This window comes from Apodemus sylvaticus, chromosome 12, assembly GCF_947179515.1.
Source record: "Apodemus sylvaticus chromosome 12, mApoSyl1.1, whole genome shotgun sequence".
NCBI classification, from domain to species: domain Eukaryota; kingdom Metazoa; phylum Chordata; class Mammalia; order Rodentia; family Muridae; genus Apodemus; species Apodemus sylvaticus.
Genome location: NC_067483.1, coordinates 68,880,817 through 68,897,368, shown reverse-complemented (window position 1 = coordinate 68,897,368; position 16,552 = coordinate 68,880,817). Strand labels below are relative to the sequence as shown.

At 38.7% G+C, this 16,552-nt stretch overlaps 1 protein-coding gene across 1 annotated transcript; it reads right to left on the bottom strand.

The window, feature by feature from the left end:
* Positions 1-1,417: 1,417 nt before the first annotated feature.
* On the bottom strand, positions 1,418-10,834 carry Tnfsf18 (TNF superfamily member 18). Its single transcript, XM_052201257.1, has 3 exons — positions 10,700-10,834; positions 5,288-5,321; positions 1,418-1,770 (listed from the first exon to the last, which is right to left on the bottom strand). The coding sequence occupies exons 1-3, from the start codon at positions 10,832-10,834 to the stop codon at positions 1,418-1,420; spliced, it is 522 nt and encodes a 173-aa protein (XP_052057217.1).
* Positions 10,835-16,552: the final 5,718 nt, after the last annotated feature.

The following is a 16,552-nucleotide window of genomic DNA, read 5'->3' as shown; positions in this document are numbered from 1 at the left end:
TTAACCCTATGGCAATTCAGCAAGTATTCATAAAAATAAGAAGAAATAGCTTAGCCTATAGAATTTTTGTTACATAAAAATATTTTTAAATTAGTTTTATATAAAATATTGCTATATAGCTTTCCACAAATACCTATAAATATTGTAAATTGGTTTAAAATACTTTTCAACAAGAACTCACAAGCTGGCTAAATTTAAAAGAATCCAAAATTTGAACACAAGTAAATGCTCATTATTACTCTGAAAAGTCAGCATGCTTGAGTGAGGTGAAGTCTTCCAACAGCATCCTGGGTCTTCTTGCTCCAGGCAAGAAGAGGAAAATGTCTGCTGGTAAAAGAATGGCTCTCTTGTAGCTTCGTTCTGGCCACCTTGGGGTAGAGTCGATGCATCCATTTCAAAGTTGCATTTATTCCATTTTAGAGATGTATAATGAGACGGTAGAAACACCAGTTTCAAAGCAGAGACCATGTGAATGGCATAATGAAGACCCCACTCACTTAATTCATTGTGAGTTCTGAGTTGAGATAAGAGTCTTAGGATTCACCTACCCATGTTCTCACTGTGCATTTTTTCCCCAAAAATATCTACATCGTTGACATCACGGTGTTGTTGTGTGGTATAGGAAAACTTATATTGCCAGTTAGGGAACACCAACCAAAAATGTGCTATCATTGTGTAATGCAGCCAGAGAAGTACCAATTTCTGGTGTTAAATTGAATGAGAACTAGTACAAACTCTCATTTTTTTTCTATTTGCAGCATTTATGCACACATACTCACAAAAACAATGAAGACTTAGGGGAAAGTTCAGAATGAACCTGCATCCTGAGAATGACAAAATAAAATAAAATAAATTCCCAGATCAATTCCATTTCACGCCATCTCATAATGTATTCTGTCTTCTAAGAACACCACCTCTAAGGAAGGGTGTTATTGGCTTGCCTTGGCCACTCCACCGTCTCACAACATTTCATTGGGAGGCTCTCGGAAAGTGAGAGTTTGAAGGGATTAAGGTAAAACAGCTCTTGCAAATTATGATGGGGGACAAAAAAGGCCAAGCTACTGCCCTACACCCTTTTTGCAAGCCAAGTAAGCCTCGCATGGAAACCGGACCTCATTCTACCCAGGGATCAAGGTTAGACAGACATTCTTTTAGAAGGGTTTCTGTCCTCTGTTTCCCATTCTCCTTTTGTCATGGATTGTGTAAGTGTATTTGCACACCTGACATTAAGGATTTGGCCCATTTGCTGAGTCCCCTTCAGACAAATATGAGAGTTAAAATTTTATATGCCAAGAGGCTCTGTTTGTGTCGATTTGTAAGTACTCACAAACTGTGTGTATTGCCAACAATCAACCCCCTACAACCCACCCACTAGCATCTCTGGATACATTGAAGATGAGAAGACCAAACCCAGTCTCTAGGAGATGAATGGGAGATTTGGCATTAAAATGATCCCCCAGTATGTTTTATTTTTCTGAATATGTTCTTCAAGGTTGAACATCAACTCTATGGTGTCTCCAGCATGCAGTTCATAAATCCCTCCTATATGTAAGATTTGAAAATCATTCGTTAGAATTTGTAGGACATTTTTGTTTTTAACTATTTGTACAAGAAAGGGGGCATTGCCTTCTCTGTATTCTTTAGCGACAGGAACCACTTCGCCATAGAATAAATACATGCCATTCTGAAGTATCTTCAGCATCCTATCAGATGTCATATTCACACAATGAGGTTCAGGAGATGTCATTTGCCATTTTGAGGATAATAATTCTATAAGAAATTGAAAATGAAGAAGAAAAAAATCATGTTTACATTACTATTGTCTTCTTTTTCTTTTTGTTAGATTTTTTTTATTTACATTTCAAATGTTATCCCCTTTCCTAGTTTCCCCTCCAAAAATCCCCTATTCCATCCGCCCTCCCCCTGATTACCAACCCACTTCCCTGTCCTGACATTCCCCAATACTGGGGCATCAAGCCTTCTCAGGACCAAGGGCCTTTCTTTCCTTTGATCTCCAACAAGGCCATCCTCTGCTACATATGCAGCTGGAGCCATGGGTCCCTTCATGTGTACTCTTTGGTTGGTGATTTATATTTTATCCTCTATCTGGTTGTAATATATTCTTTACTGCATTCCAGAAGACCCAACGAACAGCTGAAACAGTCAGATGCAGATATTTGCACCCAACCAATAGACAGAAGCAGCTGACCCCTGTGGTTGAATTAGGGAAGGCTAAAAGAAGCTGAGGAGAAGGGCGACCCTGTAGAAGGACCAGCAGTCTCAATTGATCTCGGACCCCACCCCCACCCCGAGATCTCTCAAACACTGGACCACCAAACAGGCAGCATACACCAGTTGATATCAGGCCTCCAACACACATAAAGTAGAGGACTGCTGGGTCTGTGTTCATTCAGAGATGATGCACCTAACCCTCAAGAGACTGAAGGCCCCACGGAGTTTAGAGGCTAGGTGAGATGAGGAGTAGGGACATCTATGTAGAGACAGTGGAGACAGGGGAGTTGAGAGGAGGTATGGGATGTGAAATAGTCTGAGGGTGGATGGGGCGGGGGGAATAAAATATGGAGTATAAAAAAATAAATTAATTAAATTAAATAAATTAATTAAAATTTTAAATTTTAAAAAAAAGAAATTGAAAAGGAAGAAGAAAATCATGTTTACATTACTATTTTATCCTCTATCTGGTTGTAATATATTCTTTGATGCCTTCAGGTGGGTTCTTAGCCTGGACTATACTACTTTTCCCAGATATATTTTAAATGTATTGTGAGAATAAACCATCTTTCTGTTTTTGAGAAGCTGCAGATCCTAATGGCTCTGTACCTCTTCTCAGGTAATATGGATGAGGAAGGGAGCAGAAGGGAAAGAGAAATCATACAAGACTCGAATAAGGACTGCTTATAATCCATGCATCCCCATATCTTCCTTATACAAATACTATTTACTCTGTTGTGCTTTACCAGTGACTCATTCTATAACCAATTTACACTTAACATTGCTCTCCTCTGACTACCTGCTCTATATTGCTTTAATTTTCTTCATATAAAGTGTTAGCAAAAAGTGTGTTATAAATTAATGTGGCCATTTTCCTACTGTCTTACAACCACTTGAGTATGATGTCTTGAGTATGTATTGTCTATTTTTTTCCAATTGCTATACTCCCATCACCTAAGTAAGTTCTTAGAATTGTGTGTGCTCATCAAGTTTTTATTCTGATACGGGAGTCTTGCTGCATTTCCCGGTCTTTGCTCAAATTGCTGAGCTCAAGTGATCCTCCAAGCTCAGCATCAGTACATAGCTCTAAATTGATTGACAGGTCTGTATTTCTGAATGTGATGCTTTGTATCTAAATTATGGTTCTTCGTGCCACTCTCAGCTTCACGTAGCACTGTCTAGCTCATTTCCAAACATTTACTGGTGCAAATTAGTTAATATGTGTGTATTTAATTAAATATAACTATCCCTAGTCTAATATTGCCATATGGGAAGAGGGACATGTGTACAAATTTAGTCATTTCTTTCCCCATGTATTATACTGAACTATTTCCCTAATGTCAGTGGTTTTGTATAGCTATGAAACTTCAGGATCCCAACAGGTGCTTTTACTGATTCAAAGTTCTTATCTGAATTTCTAATTCTCCATAACTTCAGTTATAGAGGGCATAGCCTAGAAGAGATAAGACTGACTTAGATCCTCATTCATACACAAATAACTAGGATAAGACTATTATAAATAACTAGGATAGATGCTGGAAGAGAATGGAGGAGTGAGCAGGAGGAATGAGAATGGAGAGTTATAAGGAAAACAAAGAGTCGACGCATCTTCAGTGCACTCTGAATTTCTCCTCAGTGGCATGCAGTGGGCGGGTCTCCAGGAGCAAGTCTATTTGTTTTTCCTATTTGATTCAGTTATGGGATTTTTTTTAAAGAACACTTTAGCATCATTTTTATCATATCAAGGAGAAATTTTAAACATATTATATATTCTATTCCTTTCACTGAAAAAACAAAACACAAAATCAGAGAGGGACACATTCAAAGACTGTCCTAAGTGCTGGGCACCAAAGTATTTTTTTAAAACTGGAGCAAAAGATACAAGAGTGAAAAACTGAATTAAAGAAATTGTCAGGGCTGGAGAAATAGCTCAGTGGTTAAGAGCACTGATTCTTCTTTCTGAGGTCCTGAGTTCAATTCCCAGCAACCACATGGTGGCTCACAACCATCTGCAATGGGATCTGATGCCTTTTGTGGTGTGTCTGAAGACAGCTACAGTGTGCTCATATATATAAAATAAATACAACCTTTTTTTTAAAAAAAAAATGAAATGGTCTACTGTCAATGAAAATGTGTTTGTTTGGCCATGCAAACAATCAAAAGTGTATACACTTGATATTTTGCATGTGTTCTAGCAAATATTCTGAGACTCGGTGTGGTCGTTAGCTTTACTTGTCAAATTGACACAATCTATAATCACCTGAGAAGAGAGCCTAGGTGAGAACTGTCTATATCAAGTTGGTTTTGTAGAGTATTTTCTTAATTGAGTTATTAGATGTGGGAACTCCAGCCCACTATAGTTGGTGCCATTTCCTAGGCAAGATGCAGAAGAATGCCACAAAAAGCAAGTGTTTTCCCTCCGTTCTTAATGGAATGTGAAGAGATGCTTCAAACTCCTGTGGCTATGATTTCTCCACCGTGAGAGACTGTAATCTGCACTTGTGAATAAAATGAATTCTTTTTCTCCAGAAGTTGCTTTTTGTCAGGGTATCTTATTAAAGCAAGAGAAATGAAACTAAAACACTCAGCAGCACTGTTTTCCATGTTTTCCGAGAGAATGTCAGGTGACTGTCACAAAAAGTGACTCAGAAGCAAAGAGGAAGTGCTTCTTCCTTCTCTTCTATGCACTTACTAACAGCAAAAATGGTTCCCGGAGGCTCTACTAGATATTAGACCTGTGTGAGATAGCTTCAACTAAAGGTTGTAAGAATCTGAAAAAAAGATCCTTAATAAACCACCAAACTAAAAGCTGACCCACAAGTTTTTTTGTGGGATGTGCATGCCTGCCAAGGGTTTTCCCAGGTGTGGCTTGTCAATCAGGCTCAGCCCTGGAGCCCCAGGCCTCCCTGGGCAGATGGGAAGTATAGGATGAGTGGTTGTAATAAACAATAATTGAAAGTGAGCAAAAGCATGCACAGGCTTTCTGAGGGCAATGGAAGCTGCCTTCTTGCCTCTAAGGGACATGACAGGGAACCATGGAAGACGGGTTACTCACCACACTTAACCATGCAGGGCTCTATGGCAGCTGGCTGTAGAAGGAAAAGAAGAACTGGTCAGAACGATGGCACCGTTTCTACTTGCTTGACTAATTATCTAGAGCTTAAAGTTTCTGGAGCAAACTACTTTCCAAATCCTCCAACCCCTCCCTCAAAACACCATCCCCAAAACACGAACACAGACATCTTACTTCTTCATTTCTCTCTACAGATGACCAGCTCTGTCCTTTACATTTGACTTATAGCTTTGACATTAGAGTTTTAGGAAGACAGGAGGAAGCAAGTGAGAATGGATGCGAGGGCAGAGGTAGATTAGACACACGGGTTTAGCTGTACAAAAGGAAGCAGGAAGAGAGTGATCAGCAGCATTACTTTAGTTTTTAAAATGGTGTCACTGAATGATAGGTTTGATAATGAGAAGAAAGGTAGCAGATCTTTTTTTGGTGTGTGTGTTGGGGGTGGGTAGGGGAGGTGATTGTTCTTTTATCCAGCACTTTGGTGTCTCATTCTGTTCATTTACCTCTGACACACAAGGCAAGTGTTGAAGCTGTGTTCTTCCTCTCCATTTACTACAAGCAGCAGTTTCCATATCCCTAACATTTCCCAACATGATCTGTTGCATGTGGGAAAAAATAAGGAAACCACTGCATATGTTTTGCTTTACTTAAAACAACAGTAAATTGACTCTAGAAATATTTAATGTTTAGAAGACCGCATACCATGTATAATATCTAGTATGCCTTCAGAATCAGAAGCAAGTGTTTCAAAGTGTCCTCAACATGCCTCATCTTACCTGCTTAAAGGTGACATTAGTTATGGCTAATTTAAATGTTTAAATGCTGTTAGATGCCTCAGGATGAAAATAAGGCTCAAACAGCAAAGTTTGGGGTACTCAAAATGCATCGGTTTCCTGGGAACAGAGTGCTCAAAAGACTTTTTTAAACATGGAGACTGATGTAAGTTTCTTTTAAAAGATTTGTCCAGCTATTATGCTAGACAAAAAAGAAAAAAAGAAAAAACAAAGAGAATGGAAGGCAAAAGCCATGAAGTCAGTTAGACATGGACCAGAGTCTACAAACTGGAAAGCACAGGGCCTCTGGACCAAGATGCTGGCAAAGGGGAAAGAAGCCAACTGATCTAACACAATGATGTCGTAGTAGCACTTAGAAGGCTGAAATGGGAGAACTGTGGCTTTCAGGTCAATCTAGGCTATATCTAAAAGGAAGCAAGAAGTAACTCGAATTCCTGGCATGAATATTGGCATGAGGCAATGGGAAGAAAGACAGATAATTCCAAGATAAGGGACTGCAGTCATTGAAAAAAATTAAGTTAATTGCCCAAAATGGCAAGACTAAGAGAAATAAAGTAAGAGGGGAACCATCACAACTTTTGAAGGAAGATGTTGATTTGTGATGCTTATTAGATATCAAGTAGGCAGTAAGATGGATGATGCCAAGATTCATTGCTTTCAGACATGGCATTATATGTGAACATCAAATCCAAGAAGGTAATTTTCAATTGGTATAGTCAAAATCATAAATCAAGATAAATTAGAATATAAACCTCAAGTATTATAAAATGTTCAGCTAAAATTAGAATGAAAAAATTATCAAATTACTAGGGTTCTGAATGTGACTAAGAGGTAGATAAGGTAAGCATCACAGAAGCAATATTTCAATTATTTTATTATGTTTGCATCAAATGTTAATCTATTGTAGACAACTTAACAGTTTAAAGCAAAATAGACTGGAAAATCTGTATTAAATTTTTAGAGTTGTGAGTTTCCGTTTGTATGTCTGTTTTGTGTGTACATGGTATTATACTCAGACATTAGATACTATTTAGTATACATACAATGGGAAGTTATAATAAGAGCATTTTATACTGATAAGGAGGTGCAATAGAAAAGGGTAGAAGCCATGACTCTAAAAACTAAAAGATACTGGATTTCCTGAAATCCATTGTCCTCTTGTGATTATTTCATCCACACTTTGGGTTTTCTTAGAAGAGATGTCCAAAGTCAATTCAGCACAAAGACCAACAGGATTACAGCAGGGACTCCCAGAACTCCAATTTCCTTATCTATTAACCAGGGAGTAAAAGCAGGGTTCACTAAACCCGTTGTTCTTATTTTACTATGCCAATTCTTGGAGAGGGCTTCTCCAGACATGCTACCTGAAGCTTCTCAGTAAATATTAGCTGATCATCATTATCAATTGATGATGATGCTGATTATAAAAACAAATTAAACAAACAGCTTAATTTTCTATAGTCCCAACCTTATAGTAAAATTATAATCAAGAGAGACACATTTAATGTACAATGGTTACCTCTTGGAAAGTTTGTAATCTAACTAGAATGGCATAATTACATATACGAAGCAATTAAGTAGCCACCAAAATATATATGTCATGGATTTTTGTTCCAGCTATTACCATGTGTAAGGAGCACACAGAAAATCTAAATCTATAGACAAATGAACTGGCAGAAACAAACACCCAGAAAGCCTATTGCGAGCTGCTTTAATACCTATTTAGGGTTAGAAAACACCAGTGAGTTCATCTGTAACTATTGCCATAAGTTAAAATGTAAGTGGAAAAGTGTTGGTTTAGTTGAGAGATGAGCTCTTTTACTGAGGAAGGGAGGTCAGGCAAACCATGCATATTTTAAATGACCTTGTTGGTTTGTATTCATTGTAAACTTTGTTAGTAACAATGGTATGGATCTTAATCACAGCCATCTAGAGCCTAGCGTGAGTCAGAAGTGTCAGGCACATTACTGCCTCCTTATCCCTTAAGGCAACTCTGTCAGAATTACCACGTCCCTTCTGCAGATGAGGAAATGAGAGCGCAGTGATGAAGCAACAAGCCCAAGGTCATATGCTGGCTGATAAGAGAGGCTGGCATCCCCAGTCAGACTCTCATTCAAAACTCTCCCTCACCCCTACGACTTGCTGGGGCAGTTTCTATTTATAATTCTGGCGATGTTACGAAAAGCTACATCCAAAGCTTTCAGTTTACTCTAGCTTTGCTTTTATTTAGAAGGATCATTTGCTCTTCTAACCTCACTTGGATTTAAGACTAGATTGACTTGGTTTGTCTCAGAATGACCAAAACAGACTCCAGGCTAATCCTAACCGCATCTGTTTGGAAACAAAATCTACTCTGTTTGCAAGTACAGTTGTACAAATTCCATCTTCCCTTCTGGAATTCCACCCTTCATCCCTGAAGAAAGGGACTTTCCTGACTATTTGGATTCTTCTGAGGCAACTTGGTGAACTACTCTCATGGAGAAGTTGGCCAACCTCCTTGAGCTTTGAGTCTAGTCTATTAACTAGATGTCTCCTCGAAGAGAGAGAGAGAAAAAATTCTCCCAAGATGATTTCTGAAAGAAACCAAGCTTCATATCTTACTTTTAAACATAAGAGGGTTTTAAAAAATGGGGATTTTTTTTAGAAGAGATTTTTAAAAATGAAGATTTGCACCAAAAAACAAACAAACAAACAAAAAAAAAACAAACAAAAAAATGGTATGGAAGAAAAAAACTTTTAAGTTCTTAAGTATGAAAAGGTGGAAGTGACCACCTCTTAACGATGCACCACATGTCAACCTCTCAGATCTCTCTGCTCAAGACATTTATCTGTAACTAATAAGGAAAGTGTAGAACTGAAGCTAATCCTGAAGGCCAGTGTCGTTTCCATAGTAACTACGCTGCCAAGCATCCCAACAGGAAAAAAAAAAAAAGACTCCAAAATATTTTACTTCCCTAAATTTGGGATAAACTCTTAGTTACATTTAGAAGGGGAACCCTCCATTGAAAGGGGTGTGTTGTTTTGAGAGGACAGCCTAGAATCAAAGTTTCAGAAATCGTGGCTTAACTAAGTTTGATTGTGGAGACGGATGCCACTCAGAAAGGCCACTCATCACAAGCAGGAGTCGGTGGCACCGATACCCACTGATGCTCAGAGCCACCTGACTAATGAGACTTGAGGAAGTTTGCAGGAGAAAAAAGCCTTTGCAGCGTGAAATTAGTGCACGCTCACCCTTTCTTCTTTAAACACTCGAGAATGCTGATAGTCTGCTCAACATTCATTGCTTCAGAAAGTTCATGTCTTGGTTCATTCTTTGGAAGGGTGGGGCTGGGATTAGAACTCCCTCTGCCTTTCATCCATTTGTACAGATACAGAGTACAGAATAATGGGCTCCTAAGTAAGCCTTTAGCCAGTACCACACTAACTAACCTCCAACCAACAGTGCCTTACATCCCTCTGCACCTTTTCTCAATGTCTTGCCAAAGTAGAACCATACCTTTGAGACCATCGCTGGTGGGTCTCCTTCGAAAAATATTCCTGGGCTCACATCACAACCCTTTCTTACACAGGTATACATTTCATTCTGCCCAAGATTTAGTGTCTTTTAATATACCCAGAAATAGGCCAACTCTTAAATTAGATAAAGTTTTATTTAATTCCTTTCTGGTCTTTCTGATCAATGCTTTTATTGTCTGTTTGTTTTGGTTTGGTTTTTGTTGTTTTGTCCTGTAAGAGAGAACACTTCTAGAAAGAACCTACTGATATACATCACCAGTTCAGATTCCCATCTAGTCCCACAGTTGACACTAGAGTTCAATGGGAAATTCCTGATAACCATCTGGGGCTTCCCAAACAGACATGTGCTCCTTCCTCCTCCATGAAGCCTTCCCTGGTCATTCAAGCCCAAAGTCATTGTCCTCATAAACCACAACTCTATGGTTTATCCTACTCCTGGGTAAATTACTGGGCACTGTAATTGCAGCTAGCAGGACATTAAAGATGTGCATCCAGTCCTTTATAGCATGTTGCAGAACTAAAAACTAGAATCAGAACAATGATACAGCTTTCTCAAATCTGCACAGCAGGTTATGGGGAGGCTAACCTAGAACTGCAACCCAGGCTTTCCTTTTTCCTAGTTTGGCACCATTCCCCTGCTCAACATGCACTTGCTTCCTGCCACTTTATTCTGTCCCCCAGTGAGACCACAGCTTGTCTGGAATTACCTGAAGACAAGCACCTTGTTTCGGGTCTCTTCTTTGCCTATCAAGAAGGTACTAGTGGAGTCCCAGGAAGGAAAAAAAGAATCTCCACAGACACCCACTAAAGACTCAGTTGAAGCATGTAGTTCTATCTAGTTCAAGCCTACAGAGAACATAGAATATTTTCTGGTGTCTTTTGTCTTAAGACATTAGATGAATAAAAACACATTTGAAGAGCCAGGCCATTACAAGGCTTAAATTGTTTACACTACTTGTACTGTTAAATGTCTTCCTTCCTACTATCTCTAGCAATGCTGAGTGTCAATGATAATAATCAGACTAACAAATAAATACCCTCTCTATGATATAATTAGCAGCTGTAGACTCCATTACCACCTTACCTTGAGTGAAGTATAGATCACTGTACCCAAGGAACAGAGCAGCATCAGCAACAGAGCAACTAGCCATAGGAGCCAGGGCCTCCTGAACCTCTCGGCCCCTCGAGGACTTGACTCGCTCAAAGGCATTTCCTCCATGAGGCTAGAACTCGTTCTCTGGAGGGAAGAAAGCGTGGAAAGCAGATACCCACAAGTGATGGATGAACGATGCAATGTCATGTTTTATAGTATTAGACGTGGGTGTGGGAGGTGGAGTTTTCCTTTGGAACACTGCTAAGCACTCGCAGTCATCATGGGCACCAGGCCAAACGTACAAAGGAATGAGAAGGCTTAGAGCCAACAGAAACACGGGAGGGGGGACAGAAGCCACTACGGGGGAAGTTCAGAAGGAAAAAGTCTTTCCTCAAGCAAGAGGAAGTGCTGTGTGCATGCACCGCCAGCCTCGGCTACTGTAATTCCGTGCATTCCAAATTATTTCCAAGTAAGAAAACGTCTTATAAGACTAAATCAAATTTCAAAGTAAGTTTTGTCATACTGCAGATGTAGTGACTGGGAAAGACAGGGAGGTGAGGAGCTGATGTGTAAGGATGCGTGGTTCAAGCAACAAGGTTCTCATGAAGTCATCACACTGTACACCACATAGGTACCATTTTAGAGAGACATGCATTTTGTTTGTCAATCGCACCTTGGTGGGAGTTTTAAGACATTAAATCAAAGTTATAATCACACACACACACACACACACACACACACACACACACACACACCTATTCTCAGTTACAAAATATGTTTATTCTGAAATAGTCTTGAAATAAAGCTGCAACTGGGGGCTGGAGAGATGCCTCGGCCAGTAAGAGCATGTGTTACTCTTGCAAAGGATCTAAGTTTAGTTCCCAGCCGCAATGTGGTGTCTAACAACCTTCTATTACTCCAGTGCCAGGGAATTCAACTCCATCTTCTGACCTTCGAGGGAACAGGAGCACACATGATGCACATATGTGAATTGGGCAAAACATTTATACATATAAAATAAATCTTTAAAGAAACCTGCAGTACATTACTAGAATTTAGCAAATGTTAGTAACTTACACAGTGGTCAGTTTTCTCACACTTGGACCATGCTGGAACCAAATTCCACTTCTGCCATTGAGTAGAAATAAAGCTACCATTTAAAAAGTTATTTCCTTTTAAGTGGCCCGTCATTTAAAAGGTATTTCTGGTACCTTGTCCCCGGCCTCAGCTTATACTCTGTCCTTCACCCACAAATATAAACTTTTTCCTCCTGCTATCAAAATACCAATTAAACACGAAAATGAAGAAGTCCCTTGTTTTCTATACATAAGCCTCCTCATCAGTTAAAAACAATAATAGTACCTCTCTTATAGAATGCCAGAATCATTTGCTAGAAGCCTTGTGGACTTTTAATCTAGACACATCCAATAGATAGACACATCCAAGCATTACCCAGTATAGCTCAGCCCGAACTTGTTGCGTGGTATGTTAGTGGATTTCTCTGAACCTGCATTTATACTTCATCATACCTTTGCAAGAATAAAATAAATGTACAAAGTTTAGCTTATATAAAGCATTTCATAGGGGTTAGTATAGCTCATCCCTGCCCTCTTTAAAAGTGTTCAGATTAACTCAATGATAAAATCCTAGAAAAGAATGAATATTCCTTATTTTTTTCAAAGAAAAATAAAACTAACTTCAACTGAAGTTAGTTTAAATTAAAGTATTTTGGAGACACTGCTGTTTTAATCTAAAAAGAAAAGCAAAGGTTTTCTTTAAGGAGGAAAAAAAAAACAGATTTGTCATTCTTTGAAAACAGAAGCTAAGGTTGCTGGAGGTCGGGGCTTCCTCAAACCACCACGCAGCTGATGAAGTGGAAATCACAGTCCAGAGAACATAGCATTTTGTAACAAATCCGGATCTGTCTTGGCTTTACACTATTTTGGGGCAGTATTTCCTACTGAGTTGTCAAAATTTCAGCTTGACTCTATCATATCTTGAAAATAAGCTACTCTTGAGGAAGATGATACTACAAAGAGAATTCATCCATGTATCAGATATTTCAATGATGGTGGACTAAATACCACCTCACAGGGGTGAATGAGAAATTGAACCTTGAGGAAGAACACTTTTCCTGGAACTCCCAAGCCTGCCTCACACCCACCGCTGAGAAGCAGAGCTCTTTCTTTCTTGCTCATCCCATCTAGCCCTTTCTTGTCTCCTGTCCAAATGTTACGTGGAACTCCTGCTTACTCACCTCGGCAGAGATGCATTCTCATGAGGAACTGGTCCAAGTAAAAATCCACATCCACCTTCGGATAAGGTTGGGCTTAGGTGTATTCTTATTTTAGCTTTATGACAGTCTCTAAAGAAAATTGACACAGTTATCTTGAGAAGAATGTGCATTCCACAGCTTCTTTCCACTAAACAGGACTCAGAAATGATGAAAGTTCAAGTCAGCACAGGAGACACTAGGGAAGGACTTTGGCATTCTCAAGCTTTGAATCATAACTGATGCCTTGTTAACATAAATCAGAAAGAATATTTTGTGACATCTCAGGACCTGACAAAGGCAAATAAATACCAAATCCAATATTTGCCTTAATTAAGGACTCTTTTGGCTTATGTACTTGTAAATGAAAATTTAAACAATCTTAAAATCCAACTAGAAAATCTAATTTTTCTTTTATTTTTGAGATATAATGTAATTATGTAATATATTCCTTCCTTTTAATCCCTTCAAATCCTCCAATATAGATCTACTTGCACAGAGATTTGGGAGAATGTTTAAATCACAGTTACCAAAGAATTTACCACCCAACCACATTAGAATCACACACACAGGGAGATCTGTACCCATATGGATATTACATATGAGACAGTAGAAATAAAAAAAATCTAGGTAAATTGAAATCATTGAAAAGGTAGGTTAGGAATGGTCATCTTGGCAGAAAGGAAAATGCTTTTTCCTCTGAAGGACTAATAAAGCATAAGGAATATGTTAAGAGTTACCTGTAATTGTTAGAAATTAAATGAAATTTAAGAAACAAATCTTTCCATGTTTTTTTTTTCAGGTTGAAAGAAAGGGATCTGAGATGCACTCAATCAAATAACATAACTGTATTCATTATTGTCTTAAATTGAGAATGAATTAATTGCATAGATATGTAGTTGTAATTCAGTTATTGACTAAGTAACACTAAAATATATTAAATATCCACTCTGTGAATAATCATTACATTTGAACCTTAAGCAACACTTCATTGAATGGTTCTATAAAATGATCAAGCTGATACTTGGAAGGATAATTCATTAGCTTATACAAGTAGGAGAGGGATTGAATCTCCATCTGTTCAACCAGAGCACTGATAGTGAGACTCTTTCTCTCTCTCTCTCTCTCTCTCTCTCTCTCTCTCTCTCTCTCTCTCTCTCTCTCTCTCTCCCTCCCTCCCTCCCTCCCTCCCTCCCTCCCTCCCTCCCTCCTAGATAAATAGAGTGAGAAATGTGTAGTATCTGTGCAGAGCATCAGTCCAGCTTCTTCTCCATAGCCGTGTTTCTTGGATCTATAGACCTTGGCCCATTCTCCTTTTATAATCATTTATTTTTATTTTGTTCCAGTTGATAGTGTATGGCATCTCACATTTAATCAGAAATATATACTAAGTCAGAACTTAGTGAGGAATGATACACATGATCTAAACTACTCTAGATATTAGAGTGCTTCTTACCACATTTTCTCAAATATGGCACACCTGAAATATATTTATGGATGTAATACAGAATAGAGGAGGAGAAAATTGAAAAGAGGAGAGAAAGAAGAGGAGGGCAAGGGAAGGAATGGTGAGAGGAGAAGAAGAGGGGTATGGAGAAGGAAGAGGAAAGGAGAGGACAGGAGAGGAGAGGACAGGAGAGGAGAGGAGAGGAGAGGAGAGGAAACACTATTACATAATTAGTATTTCAATCATGGAATTTTAAGGCAAGAAGTATTAAGATTGATAAATGTCTACTCTATAAAAATAATTATGGGACAAAGTATGTAGCCCAGTCAGTGGTAGAGTGTTTGCCTAACCTATACAAAGCTCTGAGTTTGATTACCTAACACCAATACAAAGAGGCTAGCTAGTAAACAATTCGCTATGTGTAAGTAAATATATATGTTCATCTATATATGAAGATGTATGCATACATGCATATATTCTATCTACAATAATTCTGTTATACAGAGTTCCATATAACAATCCTCAGAACATCTTTTTAAAGAACTAGATACAGCCCCAGCAGAGGTGTTCTAAGCAATATTTTCATTCAAACCATATTTTTTAGTTGTTTGGCAGTTTCATACATTTATCTAATGAACTTTGTCATTTTAATTTCCCCATTCCCCTGTCTTGTCCCAGTTTCTTTTTCTCTGGAACACCTCTCAATAAATACCTTCTTATTCTTTCAGTGTGGTCCACAGAATTAATGAGCATTTCGTGGTCTGTGTGTGTGTGTGTGTGTGTGTTTATTTTTCTGGAGCAAGGACAATTTATCATGGCTACACCAAGGAAGAAAAGAACGCATAATCTCTCCAAACCTTTTAATTCCCAACAGTCCCTTCCTCTCAGCTATAACCTCTCAGGGCCCCTGCAGAAACAGATGTGCAGAAAAGCAAATCTGCAGTGAGTTTATGAGTTCAATAGCTATGTCATGTTCTGAGGGCATCCTGTACATCTCTCCATCCTCTAGCTCTCCCTTCCTGTCCACCCCCTCTTCCATGATCTTCCCTGAGTCTTTGGAGAGAGCACTGCAACTGTCCCATTTAGGATTCTACCATCACTTACTCTTGGCATTTTGGCCAGTTGGGGGTTCCTACATTAAATGCTGTCTGCTGTAGAAAGATGGAGGTTGTACATATAGCACTAATCTGTAAGTATTGTCATTAGTATTTAGAAGACAGTTGGACAGTAGGATCCTTTAGCAAAACAATAGTATCAGGTATCCAGTTGGGCCTATAACGTCCCCTACCATGAACTCTTGATGAGATTAACAGAACCAATGCATAAGTTGCCTCTTCAAATTCAATGAGAAAGAGGTTGATTTCCATGACAGTACTCATGCCACTGTTGCACTAGGAAGGCACATCTTCCTTGGCGAGCCATTTAATTGTAGGATTCACAGCTGGATGAGATCTAACTGTTTTAATCTCTTCATTTGGAAAGTTGTTTCTATGCTTCACATTATTTTTCTTTGTTTTATCTTTTCATGTAAACTTTTTTAGAGTTCTTTCCCATCCCCCATTTTTGCTATTCGTGTATCTTTTATTATCGCAAGAACAGTTATTAAGTAACAGTTCCACTGTCCAATTTTCACAGAAGTCTTTATTTCTTTTTTCTTTTTTTTAATCTTTTGTTTTTTGTTTTTTGTTTTTTGTTTTTTTTTGAGACAGGGTTTCTGTGTGTATCCCAGGCTGTCCTGGAGCTCACTCTGTAGACCAGGCTGGTTTACAGAAATCCACTCAGAAATCCACCTGTCTCTGCCTCCCAAGTGCTGGGATTAAAGGCATGCGCCACCACTGCCCAGCTTTTATTTCTTTAAACATCTCCTCTGCTAGGAATCTTTTAGAATGAATGTGTGAGGTAGCACGTTCCTGACTCTGTACTCTGAGGCCTGAGTCCACTATGTCAGTCATTATATATCCTGACTGTGGGAGATGCACTTTTTAAACATCCTTTAGTGAGAGAGAAAGCTTCCTTCTCATAATTTATACTTCGAATAGCTCTTCCCATTTTGCAATATAGCACGATACCAGCTACTATGAAACCATAAAACACTACCTTAGATGTAATAAATTTCCATTTCTGT

Excerpts from the sequence above, each read along its gene's own strand:
- Tnfsf18 (XM_052201257.1), bottom strand. The coding sequence starts at position 10,834 with ATGGAGGAAATGCCTTTGAGCGAGTCAAGTCCTCGAGGGGCCGAGAGG. Across the intron at positions 5,322-10,699 it reads TGATCTATACTTCACTCAAG|CCAGCTGCCATAGAGCCCTG; the intron begins GTAAGGTGGTAA and ends TTCCTTCTACAG. Across the intron at positions 1,771-5,287 it reads GCCCTGCATGGTTAAGTGTG|AATTATTATCCTCAAAATGG; the intron begins GTGAGTAACCCG and ends AATTTCTTATAG.